At 42.8% G+C, this 18,039-nt stretch overlaps 3 protein-coding genes and 1 pseudogene across 3 annotated transcripts; 1 reads left to right on the top strand and 3 right to left on the bottom strand.

Annotated features, from left to right (window-relative positions):
• Positions 1-202: 202 nt before the first annotated feature.
• Positions 203-3,750, bottom strand: LOC128459110 (free fatty acid receptor 3-like; annotated as a pseudogene).
• A 3,293-nt stretch (positions 3,751-7,043) lies between these two features.
• On the bottom strand, positions 7,044-11,859 carry LOC128458924 (deoxyhypusine synthase). The gene is made up of 10 exons (XM_053443988.1): positions 11,655-11,859; positions 10,320-10,516; positions 9,806-9,961; positions 9,596-9,717; positions 9,057-9,153; positions 8,852-8,938; positions 8,539-8,644; positions 8,337-8,440; positions 8,007-8,132; positions 7,044-7,654 (listed from the first exon to the last, which is right to left on the bottom strand). Exons 2-10 carry the CDS (start codon positions 10,512-10,514, stop codon positions 7,559-7,561), a joined length of 1,089 nt encoding a protein of 362 aa, XP_053299963.1. The 5' UTR covers positions 10,515-10,516; positions 11,655-11,859; the 3' UTR covers positions 7,044-7,558.
• A 632-nt stretch (positions 11,860-12,491) lies between these two features.
• On the bottom strand, positions 12,492-14,926 carry fbxw9 (F-box and WD repeat domain containing 9). The gene is made up of 7 exons (XM_053444218.1): positions 14,838-14,926; positions 14,607-14,754; positions 13,425-14,292; positions 13,133-13,281; positions 12,831-13,037; positions 12,681-12,746; positions 12,492-12,566 (listed from the first exon to the last, which is right to left on the bottom strand). Exons 1-7 carry the CDS (start codon positions 14,924-14,926, stop codon positions 12,492-12,494), a joined length of 1,602 nt encoding a protein of 533 aa, XP_053300193.1.
• Positions 14,927-16,389: 1,463 nt separating this feature from the next.
• Positions 16,390-17,397, top strand: LOC128458868 (guanine nucleotide-binding protein G(I)/G(S)/G(O) subunit gamma-12-like). Its single transcript, XM_053443900.1, has 2 exons — positions 16,390-16,488; positions 17,272-17,397. Exons 1-2 carry the CDS (start codon positions 16,396-16,398, stop codon positions 17,395-17,397), a joined length of 219 nt encoding a protein of 72 aa, XP_053299875.1. The 5' UTR covers positions 16,390-16,395.
• Positions 17,398-18,039: the final 642 nt, after the last annotated feature.

The following is an 18,039-nucleotide window of genomic DNA, read 5'->3' as shown; positions in this document are numbered from 1 at the left end:
GGCATCACGGCAAAACACATATTCCATGGTCTACAGATTTACAGTAACTATGTGAAAACCCCACAACAGGTTTCCTCAGCTCGCCTCCACGATAAATAAATAAACAGTTTGTTTTACTGTAAATCCAAAAAGCTGCATGTGCATCCTGGTTGCCTTGGTTACCAGAGAGCGTCCACGGTGTGTTTTTTCACTCGCCGGGCGGTTACCACAGCAACAGAGACACCAGGCCGTCATCAGCCTCCTCAGCTGCGTCAGAGGACGAGACGGCGGTTCAACTGACGACTTCCTGTTTCTGAGAAAGCAGCAGGAGGTCGAGATAAAAGCAAAGCCACCCCCCCCCCCCCCCCCCCCTTCGTCATTCTCTGCCTCTCCCCTTTTACCTCTCTCTCCTCCTCTTATCAGAGTCTTTACCTTCTGTGTGTTTACTGCTCTATTGTTCTCCCCTCACATCTGGATATGTGTCCCTCTGTCTCGGCCTGCCCCCCCCCCCCTCCCCGCTCTGTAAATTTCCTGCTCCCACACACATCACACTCCCTCACCTGCCGCCAGCTCGTAGCCAATGGGCTTCTGAGGTGGGAGTTCCTATGGCAACATAACAGGTAAATAGAGGTGGAGATAAGGCACACTCACCTACACACACTTTCAAACACATTCACACACAAAGGGGTGTATGTCTGGTTCCTGTGCAAATAATGACAAAATAAAAAAACATTTAACCTTTCATCTCTGAGATCTTTGAAAGCGTCACACTTAGTTGTGGGTTTGTTTGGGGAAAAGTTTGAGAGACACTTTGACGAATGGCTCTGCAGGGACGGATTAGTGAACAGGCTCAGTGTGGGGGGGGGGGGGGGGGGGAAGACCCAAGGAGGCAGCGGATCAGGGGGCGACTAAACAAAGACACACACAAAACAACCACAAGAGAAAAAAAACAACAGAAGACAACATACTTTGATGGAGCTCAATGTTTGATGAAGTGTCCACGGGGGGACAACTATGACAAATAATGACTCACATATTTTTTCGAAATGATAGAAACCTTCATAACATTGAAGTTTAGAGGAGAATAGACCCTGGGCATTTTCAAGCACAGAGAAGAAAGACATGTATGATGTATGAACTCTTTATATAATATATGAATATCCTAGTTATGTAGATTCGGGAAATTACATTTGAGATATAAAATACCAACTTCTACACTCAGGCTCAACAGCTTCAACATCTTGATCGGTCAATTACAGTATTGAATTGTGATTTATAAGCATTTATCCAAAGACATGATGCACATGCTTAAATGCGTCCATGCCCGTTCTGCAGTAAAAGTAGGACAGGGTTTCAGAATAAGATTTCCAACAAGACTGTTTGCTCTTATTTTGAAAGGTGACTATATCTTGTAATGACTGGTTTCTCTCAGAACCCTTATATTTCTTCAGGTTCCAGTTGGTTTACTGACACTTGCCGACCTGATGTCTCTCTTTGACTTCCCACCACACCCACAATTATGATGTAAAACAGATAACAGACCATCGCTGACAGCTGTATATCCGGATTTGTCACATTGCATTGTGGGATTTGTTTGTGGGATTTGTTCAGGGGCGGTTGGGTACATGACACGGACACTACCTCTTTGTTCCAAAATTCCACCACTCAAAGGTAAAGGTAGAACTCAGGGCAAACAGTCTGTCTCCTTTAACTCGTTGCTGGGAGCATAAAGTAAAAGAATGAGGTCAGACAAATAACTCTGCACACACGCCCCATCCCCGGTGGAAATTACACATTTACATACAAAGGTTCCAAGTGAATTTACGCAAAAATTCAAATATGAATATGTAAATGTACACAAACTCTCCACTATGTCATTTCCTCTGTTTTCCCTCCACTCCACACAGATCCACCCCACCCTGCAGCTGTGGGGCAGGTCAGCTCTGCCTCTGTCCTCCCTCTGTCTGGATCTCTGGTTCTCACCATGAAAAGAAAACTGACCAATCTGGCTGGGAAAATACATAATTGCCATTATGGCTGCTGCAGCCCTGCACATCACAGTGTGCTGATTGTTCTGCAGAGGAGGAGGGGGCAAACACTGTCTGCTCCGTGCAGACGCCACACAGTTTTATCGTAGCGTGACTACAGCTCATCCACACACACAAGGGCTCTATCTCTCTCTTTTCAGAACCTCTCAGTCCCTCTGTAATCTTTCCATTAAGCACAGAGCAAACATAAAGTCTCTATGGAGCTGAAATTGCATACACTGCTGCCTTTTAAGACAAAAAATCTTTTAACTGTCAAGCCCTGGGTAAACACACACTCTCCCAGTGCCACCGCCAGTAGGAAATGATAGGAGGACTGAATGGAAAAGCAGTCTGTACCAAGACAGAAACGCCCAAATCCTCTGTGTGTGTGTGTGTGTGTGTGTGTGTGTGTGTGTGTGTGTGTGTGTGTGTGTGTGTGTGTGTGTGTGTGTTCCTTTACTTATATCTTAGTAAGAACCAATTTAAGCATAGACCCTACAGACTCAGAACATTTTTGGAAAGTTAGGACATTTTGACCGGCCCTCACTTCTTCAAAGGGCTGTTTGAGGGTTAAAACTTGGTTTAAGGGTTAGATTTAGATTTAGGTTAGGGTTACGTTTAGGCATTTAGTTTGGATGGTAAGCGTTAGGGACTATGAAATGCATCATGCCAATGAGTGTCCTCACTAAGATAGAAGTACAAACATCACAGAGAAAGTCACCATGGCGTTAATCACTACATTTGAAGGTGAAAACGTGTTTTGAGGCTGGGTTTAGGCTCAGGTTAGGTTGAGGCTATAGGTTATGATTAGGTTATGGGTAAGGCAAGTAAAGTAAGGCAAATAAACTATGATGCATGTTCGAGTAAGTCTCCAGGAAGTGAATGTAAGTCACTGTAATATCCTCTGAAGTCATGGAGACACGACTGCGTGTGTGTGTGTGAGGGGGGAGGGGAGGGGGGGGGGATACATATTGGGCTGAGGTTTTTGGGAAAGTTGCGTTTCTCCAACTCTGTTTGCATAAATGAAAAGGTCAACATTCCCACTACAAGAAAATACACTGTGACACTTAAAGAAATACCATGGGGCAGTGACTGCCACACCAGCCGGCCGATGTTTGGGAGATGTGACAGGATGAGGATGAAGTTGACGTAGCAGAAGCAGCAGATGAAGAAGGGGATGCAGAAGAGGACGATGAAGAGCTCCAGGTGGAACGGCAGAATGATCTTGAGCTCTTCCGGTGACAAGTTATGGTAGCAGGAGAGTGGGGGCGCGCTGCTGCTGCCGTTGGGGTTCTCACCATCTGACCCTTTGCTCCACTGGACGTGGGGTATGATGTAGACCATGCTGAGGTTCAGAGAGCTCACCAGCCATAAGGTCACGCTGGCCATCACGGCGTACCTCAGGGGGAAGGCCACGCCCAGGGACCGCTCCACGCTCACCTCCGTGAGGAGCAGCGTGCTGTTGTAGATGGTGACGTAGAACAGGAAGCTGGTGAAGGGACACAGGGGGAAGGGCAGCAGCCAGGCCATGTCGTCCGAGGCCTCCGTCATTTTGAACGGCAGGAAAAGGAGGAAGATGAGGTCGGAGATGGTGAGGTTGAGGAGGAGGATGTCGATGGGGTTGGCCTTGCGACGCACCTTGCGGCAGAAGGTGCAGAATGCCAGGATGTTGGCGGGGACCCCCCATCAGGAAGGTGAGGATGTAGACAAAGAGCAACAGGTGACTGTACAGCATCATGGTGGCTCGCAGCACGGACACACTCACTGAGGCACTAGACGGAAAAGTAAATATCATAATTTATATTAACAGAGCTGGAATGTTCACAGTTTATCAGATATCACGTCTTCTGAGGTTCAATAATAAAGTTTAGGCGGAATCAGCAAATATTAAGAAACTTGGTAGGGGGGAGCGGGGTAATGTGGGACATTTTTTTCCCCCTCTAGGCGAGCTAAAATGATATATCAGTAAAATGTACACATTTCCCATTAATTCAGGATGTTTTCTAGCAATGCAACTGATCAGAATGTCTTCAGGACAAAGGGCAGTGAAAATATGATTGTTTTAAAAAAAGTGGTCTTGTGAGAGGATAAGGAAAATTTTGCTTTTTTCTAGATATTTACAACGTCTATGATATTTACGACGTCCAACAGTTAGTTGTTGATTGAATATTATTCAATTATTTAATGTATTCATACGTCAAATGCTCATAATAGAAAATAAACAAATGACGGAGCAGAGAAGCTGTGGCTCAATTTTGTTTTTGACAAATAGAAATATGAAATGTCACCAGACCTTTTTTCTTAATCACTCATAAAAGATTATTAAAATAAATTCTAATCCTACCAACTGACACGGTGCTTAATATGCCCGTCTTGCTGCGTCCCTGCTGTCTCACCTCATACAGCTAAAATTTGATAAGCTCCTGAACACGACCTCTGTTCTACACACTCTGCAAACATCATCTCCCTGCAACATCACAAAGCCTCCGAGTGAGAAGTCATTCAACGAGCAGGAGCTGTCAATCAAGAGGGAAAACAAGCAGGAGGACGAAATACTTCCCCTGATCCAGCTGCCCATTTGGCTTCAAGTCAGCTCCATCAGCTCATTGTGATTTGAATCTTATGGATCGTAGGTTTGTTTGAGGTTTAGACTTTGAAAAAGAAAAAGAGTGAAACTATACCATATTGCCTCTGTCTTTTCAGGAAGTCCCCTTGGAGAATGACCAGCAGAGCATGAAGAAGGAGAAGAAGAAGCAGGAGAAGAAGGAGAAAAGGGAGAAGAAGAAGCAGGAGAAGAAGGAGAAACAGGAAAAAAAGAAGATGGAGAAGAAAGAAATGAAGAAGATAGAGAAGGAAAGAAAAAGGTAGAAAAGAAGGAGAAACGGGAAACAGAGAAGATGGAGAAGATGGAGAGGAAAGAAATTGAGAAGATAGAGAAGGAGAAAAAAGAGATAGAAAAGAAGGAGAAACAGGAAACAAAGAAGATGGAGAAGATGGAGAGGAAAGACATTGAGAAGATAGAGGAGAAGAAAGAGATAGAAAAGAAAGGGAAACAGGAAACAGAGAAGATGGAGAAGATGGAGAGGAAAGAAATGAAGAAGAAAGAGAAGGAAAAGAAAGAGCGAGAAGGAACGACGAGGTGGAAATGGAAAAACATTGTGTATGTGTGTGTGTGTGTGTGTGTATGTGTATGTGTGTGTGTCTGTGTTTGTGTGTGTGTGTCTCCGTCGCACTGTGACAGCCTGACATTGACCTGTCCAGTTGAACGGAGCCTCTCTTCCAATGACAGCTCAGTGGAGTGACAAATAACAGACAGGTAACAACCTGTCGGATGTTGGGTCTGGTGATAAAATCCACTTTCTACAGCAGCAGACATTATCGCCTGATTTAAATAAGAACTTCAAGAGGACAGAAGTTATTATTCCGCTCCTCCTCCTCCTCGTAAATGACCTGATTAAGCTGTGACCAGGGTATTAACATGGAGCTGTGGCTGCACGCTGAGTTATATATAATATATAACTCAGATGTGTGAACTAAATTACCAACATTTCCATTCCGAGGCCTGCAAATAGATCTGGGCTGGGAATCTATAACAATCACTGTGTGCAGAGGATATGGGAGCAGTGATTAGTCACAGGAAACGTCCATTCCCACAGCAGCAGACTGGTGCATTAGGAAACGTCTTTATCAATGTTACTAGATTATGTGGTTGATTCTGCTGCCGGCAGACGGAGCCGGCGGTCCCGCCTACTCCGCGTGAACTCTGCCTGGGTGCATGAATATATTGTGTGTCTTTGTATCAGCACACACTAGCCACACATGCATGAGTTGTGATGACTCTCGGGGGGATTCAAGGTGAGGAGCTGACTGGAGGTGATCTTTGAACAGAGCAGCCACAGGTGGATTGAAGCTGAGTGAGTTTGCCACAACTTCTACGTGCTCACAACCGCAGAGTCTTTGATAAACTCAAGCGTCAGACAGCACAGGGCTGAGTTCTTCCTTTACAACACAACAACTGTTCTGCCATAAAGACATTTTTTCATGATGCCTATGATGTTCAGCTTGTAATGCAAATGTCCTCAAGACATTAGTTAAAAGTGTTTTTGTATTGATTGTGCTGCCCTGGAATAAATTCTATTCCGAGTTTCTCATTTTCTACCAATTAGAACCTCCATGCAGCATAATGTGGTCATCATGTTTAAACATAGGCTAAGTAAAACATTATCACAAAATATAATTCAATCTCTGCAAAGGAAGAATTTAAGACAAAGGGGTGGTGTTGTATTGGAACAACTACATTGATGGAGGCCGGGTTCAGGTGGAAGAGCGAGTTGTGTACTAATCGCAGGGTTGGCGGTTTGAGAGCTGGCTCCTCCTGGGCCCGTGCCACAGTGTCCTTGGGCAAGACGCTGAAGCCCAAGTTGCTCCAAAAGGCAGATGAGCATGATATGCGTGTGCGTGTGTGTGTGTGAGAGAGAGAGAAGGCTGAGATTGTAAAGCACCGTGTAAACTGCTAAGGTAAGAAGGTACAATTAGTGTATAACTAATAGCATCACCACTGAGTGTAGCTCTAAGTGGAAAAACAACAATTGCAAATATCAAATACAAGTCAGAAACTTCAAACTTAAATATTCTTAATATGTGTTTTTCATCATAGATCGGCACAGGGCTGGATGATGAGGCCAATAATTATATCCAGATGAAAATTGAAATATCAGTCAATATTGATATTTGTTTAATGTCATATTATTATTTATTTTTAAGTTTAAAAACTGATGATAGCTCCTGAGTGAAAGTTGTGGTATTATGGTCACATCACAACAAACACTTCGTCACTGTGCTTGCTCAATGCATGAGCAGTATATGGATATATATTGGACTTGTGTTATATTGATATTGACACCCTGCAGTCACCCATAATGCAAATCTATTTATATCCTCTTATAAAACAAAGACGATCAACATGTGATACCCGTTGTGGCCTTCTGACACACATAATGCACTATTTACTAAAACCAGATTAAATACAGGAAGCAATTATAACTTTGTGATTTATTCAGCCACGCGGGCAAATCTGTCATCCAGGAACAAGATGATGTCAAAACAGTTGAACTGAAATACATTAAAACTCTTAGCTGAAACAAAAACCATCATACACCCGCTAAAACACACTGATACTCACACACACACGCCACAGCTAAAACCTGATCCCTTCTCTTTGGTGCATGCTATAGCCTGCTCACCTTGAGATTTCAGCTGTCGAGACCGAGAGGAAAAAAACTATACTTGTTTAAACAAGTCAATATTGGTTTTGAAAGCATTAAGACAGGAAACCGTCACCATCGCTTCCCTCTCAATATGGCTTTTCAATCGCAGCATTGTATGCGTGACAACATCACACTGCTGCCTCTTAGTTGCCAAGGGGTAACCATGTATTTCCAATGGAAAGGTTCACAGGATCAAACTCATATGTTCAATTAGAAGTAAGAAGGAAGAACCAGAGCGACACAGCTGGTTGTTGTTTCTAACGGAGAGTCTAAGGAGAACACCATTTAATCTGCTTTCTTTCCAGCTGTCAGCTTGTCCGCGTGGAGAGCAAAGGTCTCGGCCACGATCAGAGGGAAGACTAAAGAGGCGTCTGCATACACCTGGAAACAGACAACAAAGCAGTGTGGAGTGACAGCGTCTGTAACATTGTTGTACTAGTGTTACGTTAAATGCTAAATTCATTAACTGAAAGCACTTCCTGGTTTTCATGTTTGTGTTTTGGTGCCCCAGTGTACTCTTGGATGGAAATGCTGTGACGACACTGCCACCATGAGGCCAACGATGGGGCATACAAATTAAAGAGTTCTACAGTGATATTTAATTATTTCTAAGCACATCTTTCAACATTTGATTGAATTCAATATTATTTATTCAAACAAACTATGGAAAATTAAAAGAGAAGAATGTTGACATTAGCCTGGTCCTGACCAACCAAGGGATAAATCTCTGTACCTTGACAGGTTTGGCATCTGTTCTGATCTTGCCCCAGGATACGGCCTCATCAGGTCTGGCCCCAGAGTCCGAGCCATCAAACTCCTGACCTGTGTTTACAAACACTGCATAGTCGGCTCCGTTCCTCTAGAGGGAGACAGAGGAGAGGGAAGGTGTCTGCGAGGAGGTTTGCTTTGCTGTTATACCTTCTGTATAACCCTACTATGCGGCTGTACAGCCCGTCTTGAATATTAAATGAAAATGTGAGTTCAGCGCATGTCTGAATGCAGCTATGACAGTCATCTATGTAGTAAAAACAAAAGAAATAAAGATTTAACAGTAGGATGTTACCATAAGATTAGCATTGGCTATGTGATGTTTGACCAGGCCTCCTCCCAAGATGATCATTCCCGATTTCTTGGCAAAAACCGCCTGGCTGTTCATCCTGCGGATATCTGAAATAAAGTCCACATTCACCACATGTAGTCCACATATATGACCAAATAAGACCGCTGCTGTGATCTTGTTCTGTACGAGTGAAGTTGCTTTTTACCCTCCACTATGTCAAGTACCAAGCCAGGGCTCTTAAACGAGTGGAAGTAGATCATGTCCCCCAGAGAGCCATCTGTCAGAGCAGGACTGAACACTGGGATGTTATTCTGAAAACAAAGGGGAATTCAATCACATTCATTTCATACTCATACTAAGACAAAGACACAGGAACCAAAGTTTATTCATGACATAAACAAACTGACTTGTGTTGCAATATATTTTAATTAAACTTGAGAATTTAAAGTTAGACTTTGAAGCAGTGTATTTGTTTTGTGTGATGCCTGACAACATCACAACTACAAAACAGGACTCACCTTGTACGCCCAGTAGTAGACAGACTCAGTATTATTGATCTCCTTCCCGAGCCGATGGATCATTTTGGAGGGAGTCCAACGGGTTCCCTGAATAATAAAGAAGATATTAACAATAATACAGCTGCATTACTTTGAGGGAAATATAATCTTTGATTCAGAAACCCTACCAATACTGAAAAACATTGTCACACAGAGAGAGACCCACCTCAGTGTTCTGCTCCAACAACATCTGGTCCAGGATGGGAATCACCCAGTCTTCAAACTTACAGTAGTTATCATTGGGCACCAAAAGGTTCCCTATTCTACACACCGAGAGATAAGAAAAAAATAAAAAACCTAAATTTAAGACCATTTAAGACCTTTATAATAACACACATAGTATTTAAGACTATACTCTCAATGGAAATACACAGCAAAACTAAAAATATTCTTGTTTAACACGTATTTTCAATTATCACATTGGTATCATGCAATTGGACGAAAGCTGATTCACGGTATCCATCATGTGCCTAAAAAATCAAAACCCATCCAACCGTAATTTTATAGTTTTTAAAGCCTTTTAATTTAATTGTAGATATTTTAAGACCTTTAAGGACCCTTGGCCACACTGTGTGTATAACAGTCTGGTTCATGTGTAAAGGGGACCTATCGTGCTCATTCCCAACTCTATGTTGTTATTGTAGGACTCAAGGAGACTAGCTCTTGATTGACAGCTCAATCGATTCTGTATCACTATTTGCCAACCTGTTTATTCCTTTCAAGCGGAGCTCCTTTCCGGGCAGGCTGAAGTCTCCCAGGTATGTGTGAGCCAGACACTTAATAAAATCCTCCTCGATACCTCCAGCTGTGGTAACAATCACATCCACCTCACAAAGAGTAACAGAAACAAAATTGATTTCAGATGTTATTTGGGAGGCAGACCTGGATAATTGTAACAACTGCATGAATTTGTACCATTTTGTGCTCTGCCAGATAGCGGATGCTCTCCCTGACTCCGGAGCTGATGAGGTTGGAGGTGTAACCCAGGAAGATGGTGCAGCCCGAGCGCGGGGGGGATTCACCAGACTCAGCTCCCTCTCCTGCCTCCACTGGTTCCAGCCGCTTCTCTATCTGTGTGTCACGGCACAACAACAGTCTCAATGTACAATGACAGACTAATGGAACGATGCTGAATCTGTATCATTTCAAGGGTTTGTTTTTCAACCCCAATAAAAACAAAAAACAAACATACTTGCCTTTCTTGATATATATCGCCGAGAACATTTTACATTTTATGGGGCCCACAGTGACAGTCACATTGTTTCAGGAAAGACAAAGTGCAGCTCTATTTATTTTTTTTATAGTATTTCTGTGTTTACTGTATTTATTCAAATGAAAAAATATATATTGCATTTACTAACCAAACACAATCTGAGAAAATAGACACTATTTGCAAGGCTAGTACAGGTAATTACCCCATTCCCCTCACCATGAGGTTGATCTGCTGGATGGCCAAGCTCAAGCTGCTGGCCTGGAAACCCGTGGTGAGGTAGGACTTCAGCACTTGGTGGAGATCGACCCCCTGGTTGAAGTCATAGCCCTTGATCTTGGTCATGTTCTCTGGGAGTTCGCAGCTGGGCATGAGGACAGCTTCCGTGGCCACAGAGGGGGCACAGTCTGCCATCTCTTTAACAAGAACAAAGATGTGTGAGCAGCATAATGACTGACGTGTAGAGCACAGGACTGAGCTGCTGAGCTTGCTGGGTCTTGGGGGGGGACCACAAGCAAAAGAGGTCGGGGGTCCCAAATCAAACCAAACTGAAGCCACCACCATCCTCATCTTCTAAGGATTTGTTCAAAATTATCAAAAAGGAACATACTGTGCAAACACATAAATAATAATAACCCGTTCTGCCAAATGAATGTGAGAAGCATTTGTTTGTTTTTGATCAATAGCAATATACAAAAGTACAAAAGTCTATATATAAACAGATAGTTTTGTTGCCTATGCATTGTTCAGTGAGGAGGTAAACTATCAAATGTATTGCTCTTTAACAAGTTTTTGTTATTTTCTGCTCATTAAAACCACAAACTTCACTTAGGGTCTGTCTTAAAACTAAGAAATACAAACAATAACGTGGCAAAAGCAAATATCGGAACAATTATCGATCTCAACTGATATCATATCGTGTCATAATTTCTCATCCAGCTCAAAGTCAAAACAAGTCCAATTCATGCCTTGAGTGTGTTTAGCGCCCCCTGCTGGTGTATGTAAGAAGCTCTCTGTGGAATCACAACAATGCTGGAATTCAGTCAAACTGGAAACCATAGATTATATATATACATATAGAGAGAGATACAGATATATAGAAAGAGTTCTACCAGCTCCAAGCCTCTGTTAGCATTAATCATCAGCTACGACAGCTAAGACTAGCTCTAACATTAGCAATATTAGTAAGCGGGAGAAACAAACCGAGGTTACGTTGCACTGACATTGATTGAGTGCGGAAAATCTACATTTGTTATAAACTAGCCTTAATATCAGGGGGCGTTGACAAAGAAGCATGGCCACAGACCGGTGGAGCTTCCAGCTACAAACCAGCAGGATTCACCATCACAAACTGTCCCACCACCGCGGATCCTCTTCAGGAAATAACAATCCACTGAGTTTCCAGCACAGCTCAGAGACACGAGGAAGAAATGTCGAGTTGTATTAAAATCTGTTCTGGCAGCACACGGTGCCCAAACACCTTTAAAAACACTCGTGTTTCCCCCCGGAGCTCGACACCAGAACACGGGTACGAGAGGAGCTAGCTGAGCTCACCGGTTGTGTTCTGTCCGTTCGCTTGGAGCTCGTGAAGACAGATGTAAAACTCAGCTGTGGTTGCTGTTGAAGAGACCTCCGGTTATACAGTTGTCCGAGAAGTGAAGAGTTTCCCACACACACGAAAAACACGTTTACTGAAAACTTGTAAACATTCCATGTGTCGGCTGGAGTTAGCTAGCTGTCACTACGGAAAGCCGGAAGGGACAAACCTGACAGAAAAAAATCGACTTTCTGCTGCATATCCAACAAATTAAATTTAAAAAGTGTCTCACTTTGCTTTAAATTATTATTAGTATTATTATTATTGTTGTTGTTATTTTGTTGCTGTTGTTGTTATAACAGGTAGTAGTAGAAGAAGCCGTTTTACCCTTATGTAGTTATTCATAACCATTAAATAATGTTTATTAATCTGTTGACAACACCAGAATTTATGGTTTATGGGCTGCTGTTTTTAATTTATATAATATCAATTAGTAGTAGTTTTAGTAGTAATAGTGGTAGAAGATCATTTCACGCAGACATAATTACACATGTATTGTTAATAATATTATTGTTATTATTAGTAGTAATTTTATGTGTTTCATCTATTCATAAACATGACATCATGTTTATGAATCTGGTATCAACACCACAATTTATCTAGTAATTAAATTTCAATGTGCTACTTTTTAACTTTAACCACATGTATTGTTATTATTATTATTATTATTATTATTATTATTATAGAAATTTCAAACCACTAAAAGACAGGTATGGTGTTGATTGGCTACAGGTAGGGGTTTTTCTTCTGTTTTCCATTCCTGCCACATACTGTGGTTTGCAGGCGCTGCTCTTTCATGTTCTGGGCCTCCAGACATCTACACACACATCTCCTGTGGCTACAGCGAAGACTCCGGCGTCCACACTCAGCTGGTGGTTGGAGACAGGGACAAGAGAGGTATGGGTGAGAAGGTGAAGGCACAGGGAGAAACAAAACATTAAAAAAATTATAATTATCTAAAAGATGTGGAACAAAGCACTAACCCCATTGACCTCATCTTGATGATGGAGTGTGCATAATGTCCTCGGAGGTGCACAAGGGATGTGTACCTGCAATCCATAATTACAACAGCATTAATTCTGTGGCAGAGTTAGCTAAAGAGGAGACATAACAGGGAATTTGCCTGTTCCTACCTTGACAGTACGATCAGATGAACAGGTGTAGAGGCTCCCATGAGATCTGTGGACACCAGTGACCATAGCAGTGTGTCCCACATCAAACTTAGACCACTTGTCTTTTAAGGTCCCTGCTTGCATGGAAAAGGAGCGGAGCATGCCCTTACAGTCTCCTGCCCATACCTCACTGCCACTGTAGCTCATGGACCGCAGGTGAGAAGTCAGCTAGAGAAGGACAATTTGGGGTCGAGTTGTTACACTGTGGAGAGAAGCACTAAAACAACAGCCAATTACAAGTGTGTCCATGTGTTTGTAGCTACCTGAAGTTTCTTCAAGACTTTGCCTGCCCTGCGATCATAGACAGCTACAGTCCCGTCTGTACTTCCAGAGATGATGTACTTGTCATCTGCAGCCAGGCACATCACAGCATCACCATGGAGCCAGAGGCTTTTCACCACAGGGCTGGCAGCTGCAGATCAAATTGTTCTGAACTAATTTCTCCAATCAAGTTCTCTGTCGATTCAAGTGTTTTGTTTATCATCTCATATTGTTATTTGCACATGAGGTACACTCAATATACTGTCAAGCTTGTGAAATGTTAAACCCCCTCACCTCTGGTGTCCCACATTGTGATTCTCTTGTTCATTGTACCAGCCAGCAACACATCTGTCTGACAGGACAGGCAGAGGACAGCAGAATCAGTTCTGATTAGGCCCCCCACTGCACCACCTGCCTGCAGGTCCCACAGCCTCACTGAGCTGTCGAAGCCCCCTGAAACCATTAGAGACCCTCGAGATGCCAGGCACCAGACCCAGCCCCGATGGGTGTGTGACGCATCCTGTCCTCCCAATGTGTGCAGCAGCGTCCCAGTAGAGCCTGCTTGTAGATCCCACAGTTTAACATTCCGGTCTCTGGAAGCTGTGGCACAAACCTTCCCCTCTCCCCCGACAAGGAGAACAGAGTTGACTGAGTCATTGTGGTTTGTAGGGATGGTGATGCGTTCCAGTGCTGAGGGTGGGCTAGGACATCTGCAGGTTTGACTTTGTTCCATCTCTCCCTGTCTTCCATTACCCAGATTTCCAGGGTCAGCCAAGTTCTCTTGGTGATTAAGAGCACCATCTTCCCCATCGAACCTCATCCTGTGGTCCCTTCCTTCTTCGATCACAGCCACCCCTGCCCCTTCTACCTCAGCCTCTCTGCCATCATCCTGTCCCTCTTCGCCTGGTTCCCTGTCCTGCCTCGCCTGTTGCTGCTGCCTCACTTGATGACTTTCCTCCTCCTCTTGTTGGGCCTGTCCGGGCAAAAGCTGCGCTCTGCCTTTCCAGCAGATTATCAGCTGCTCCATCTCCAGACAAGCAGTAGGCCAGTCAAAGTCCTCCCTTGGCCCCACTGGAAAGCCAGCTTGGGATCCTATTAATCGACGTGCTCGGAGCCGCCAAGAGCTGGTGTCCTTTAACAAATAACCCAATTTCTGGCAAACCTGAAAAGAGGAGAAACAGGGTTTCCAATAAATCACATATTAAGTTTCGTGCAAACACAATTTCGGGTTGTTTCCAAGAATAACACATCAGACTCCCTTCAAATCATGAACGATTAACTCTGAAATGTATATTTTATACAAAAAGTTAGGAATACAAACAACAAACTTGATTGAGGATCAATAACAGCGTTAGGAACATACAGTGAAAGAGGGAAATACATCACATTGTAAAATTTTAACACAAGTGAGCAAGAAAACAAAAAGACGACAGGATATCTTCAAAGCATCGGGCCAGACAAATTTTGAAAAGGTACCTTTGGCAGCACAGTGGTGACATACTGCGCAGGAAGGTACGAGGCGATGTGGGTGATTATCTCCCAGGGTAAAGACAACAAGCCATTTGTCTCAGCGCAGGGTGAAGGGCTGGCATCTGCTGAGGATGGCTGACCGGCCGGCTGAGGACTGGAAGGGATGAGAGGGACCAACATGACTCGGTTACCAGTGTCAGGACCTGTCAGTTAACTGAGGGTGAATGGAAGTCTTACCTCTGGAGGTCAGGCCAGGGAGCCTCATTACTCGGGGGTCTCACAGGGGCAGGACACGGTTCACCCAGGTTCACCCTGACGTCAGACATCACTGTGTCTCCTTTGTAAAGGCAGTTGCCACGATTTGAGAAAAACCGGCAAAAGGAATCTCTTTAACCTGTGTCTGGCCTGATGCTTTGAAAATATCCTGTCACCTTATTTTCTCGCTTACTTGGGTTAAGATTTTGCAATGTGATGTATTTTTCCCTCTTTCACGTTATGTTCTTAAATTGTAAGGACTGTTTGTTGTCTTTGTTCCAGTATCTGTTCTACCTGACAAGGAAGAACAAAGGCAGCTGTCTCTCAACAGTGTGGCAACAAAGTCTGGGTGTGAGGACAGAGACGAGCACACACACACACACACACACACACACACACACACACACACACACATACACACACACACACACACACACACTTGTTGACCAGTGGACTAATGTGCCTCAAGTGCAGTGGTGCTGCCGGGGGGGGGGGGGGGGGGGGCCATCCTCATACAGTAAGGGCTATTATCAGAGTTTATCCCTTTAAGCCTTAGGTGCAGCACACACGTCTAAACTGAATGGATGTGAAATCCGTGTGGAGATCACTGACCACTGTCACAGACTTACTGTTGTAGTCAGATTTTTTTTATTGAAATTCCTTATTTCTTTTTAATTACAGCACACTTATAATAATAGAAACAGAATATAATACTTTTAAAAGCACCTTCTAACTGATTTTATGAAGTGATATGACCTGATGAAAAAGCAGTTATAAGCAGTAATATATGAAATTGTGGATGTGATAAATTGACATGTATCGAGATGCATGAATCGTTAACTGCTGAATAAGTAATCTAATCGTCAGGCTAGTGAAGGTGCACTAGGATAAAACTTTGAAGGCTACTATGAGTTGCACAAATGTAAGTCCAATTATTCCATAAAGAGTACATGATATTTGACAGGTTTACTTTGGAGGTTCACTCTCAATCCAAAGTGTCAGCTAAAGGCACAAAAAAAACATGACAGTATTCACCAGATCTTAAATACCCAACATCCAAATTATCAAACTCTGGAAATAGACAGGTACCTGCTTTCCTCGAGTCCAAGTGATTCTTGCCTTGTCACCAACGCTCTGATTGATGAAACGTTTGCCAGTGCTCTATGTGCTATGTAACTCATTATTAACAGCCTGCACTAGAGCCAACATATCAAGTTGATAAAGCAGAATATTTCCGTGGCTAATTCTCTTTTCATCGGTAGTGGCTGTGAAGCTGTGTGTGATGTTTGTGACATTTCCAACAAAGGGTTCTATGACCTTTTAAACCACAGAGCCTTTGAAAATGCACCCAACAGTGAATAAAAAGAGGGGACACAGGTCAAAAAGGAAAATCAGGAGCTTGTCTGACCAAACACTCGTGCACACCCTGAGCTGACTCTGTGGATCAGGTGAAACTCCGCTCCAATCCCGTTTCCCAGCGGTGCTGTGGGTGTAGAAGAACGACATTGGTCACAGAGAGTCAGTCTTTCTGCCAAGGGCAATGTCAGGAAAGATGTGCAGCAACAACAGTGTTGTTCAGACACGAAAGCTGGTGGATCAACTTCGGGTGGAGGCAAGCATGGAGAGAATCAAGGTATTTATTGATTTAAATAATCTGTTAGCTACATGCATGATAGCCGCACATTATTAACTGAGAGAATCAGTCATCTGAAGCTACAGCCGATTCAGAACTCTGCAGCTCTGTGCTGACGAAGACCGGAAGAACAGACCACATTCATTCCACCTTTACATTGGCTGCCTGTCGGTTTCCATCTTGATTTGAAGACTCTTTTACTTTTAAATCACTTCACGGTCTCTCGCCAGCACACATGTCTCATATGTTCATAGTGTAAGAACTATTCCAGCTCCTGAAGTCCTTCAGCATCACTCAGTTAGTTGTTGCAAAGTGCAGGACTGAAGCCCTTGTTGTGGCAGTTCATATTTTCCAGGTCACTGGAACAGTCTGCCTGAGGACCTTAGAGCAGCCGGAAGTCTTTTAACGGCTTCAAACATCTTCAGCCAAACTTTTAAATGGCTGAAATGGTTTCTAGACATTATTCTATTGCACCTATGTTGTAAACTTTGTTAATTTGTTTCTGTCTGTTTATAGTATAATATATTTGTATCCCCTTTTATTAATTTTTTCCTTGGTTTTATATAATCTTCTTTATTATTATTGATTTTCATGTATTATTATCTTTGTCCTTGTCTCTGATCAATCAGTTGTCAGTTGGAAGTGGACGAATATTTAAAAAGTTGAATTGATATACCTATTTCCCGAAGTAGGAATGTTTTCAAATGCCCCATCAATGTCCACTGAGTAGATTATCTTTTCATATCCTCTCAAAGACTTCCCTATCCACCTTTGTCCCAGCAGATCTCCCTGACTGCAGCAGACTTGGTCCAGTACTGCAAGGACCACAGGCGCAGTGACCCTCTGCTCACCGGCATCGCAGCTTCATCCAATCCTTTCAAAGATAAGAAGACCTGTGTGCTGCTCTGACTGTCCTGAGTACAGATCGCCAGCACATAACAGACTCCCATGGACAAAACATGTCTGAGAATGCGACTGCAGATTTCCTACTGTCAAATGTATTAACTCACAAAGGCAATTCACACTTGATTTGTCGCCCTGCCATTAATGAGGGAGCAGAAAACAAGCGACACTGTCTAATACAAAGACATCAATGGTTATAAAACACGTACAGATCATTACTAAAAGTTGGTAAGTAGTTCATTTTTTTCACTTAACAACTTTAAGTGATTTTACTGCTCTTTATAACAGCAAAATTAAAAATAAAGCTTCAATTTGATAAAAGGAAATAAGTCACCTTCACATGAAATACTGAGGCTGTGTGAGCATAGAAATCTCCTCTGCCACATTAAATTCTAAAGCAAATTGAATTATTTGTCGAAAAAATGAATATGAGAATACATCATTGATAATTGTTCATGTCAGTAAAAATACACTGAACCAGCTTTTTGCAGATAAAAACACGGAATGTCAAAAATGTGCTTCATGGCCCTTCTTCTACCTTGATATGTGGTAGAAATACACGTGTAATTTATAAACAATTGTATTACTATAGATCATAATAAAACAATAATATCAAAGTCTAGATGATTGAAAATAATAATTATGTTC

The sequence above is a fragment of the Pleuronectes platessa genome, chromosome 16 (genome assembly GCF_947347685.1).
Source record: "Pleuronectes platessa chromosome 16, fPlePla1.1, whole genome shotgun sequence".
NCBI lineage: Eukaryota > Metazoa > Chordata > Actinopteri > Pleuronectiformes > Pleuronectidae > Pleuronectes > Pleuronectes platessa.
Note: the sequence above shows the minus strand (reverse complement) of the source record. Positions and strands in the feature narration are given on the sequence as shown.

Coding starts and splice junctions, on each gene's coding strand:
- LOC128458924 (XM_053443988.1), bottom strand. CDS start 10,514: ATGGCAGACTGTGCCCCCTCTGTGGCCACGGAAGCTGTCCTCATGCCC. Junction 9,962..10,319: donor TCCAGCAGATCAACCTCATG/GTGAGGGGAATG, acceptor CGTGACACACAG/ATAGAGAAGCGGCTGGAACC. Junction 8,133..8,336: donor TAGCCAATGCTAATCTTATG/GTAACATCCTAC, acceptor GTCTCCCTCTAG/AGGAACGGAGCCGACTATGC.
- fbxw9 (XM_053444218.1), bottom strand. CDS start 14,926: ATGTCTGACGTCAGGGTGAACCTGGGTGAACCGTGTCCTGCCCCTGTG. Junction 14,293..14,606: donor TCACCACTGTGCTGCCAAAG/GTACCTTTTCAA, acceptor TCCTCTTTTCAG/GTTTGCCAGAAATTGGGTTA. Junction 13,038..13,132: donor AAGTCTTGAAGAAACTTCAG/GTAGCTACAAAC, acceptor GTCCTTCTCTAG/CTGACTTCTCACCTGCGGTC.
- LOC128458868 (XM_053443900.1), top strand. CDS start 16,396: ATGTCAGGAAAGATGTGCAGCAACAACAGTGTTGTTCAGACACGAAAG. Junction 16,489..17,271: donor CAAGCATGGAGAGAATCAAG/GTATTTATTGAT, acceptor TTGTCCCAGCAG/ATCTCCCTGACTGCAGCAGA.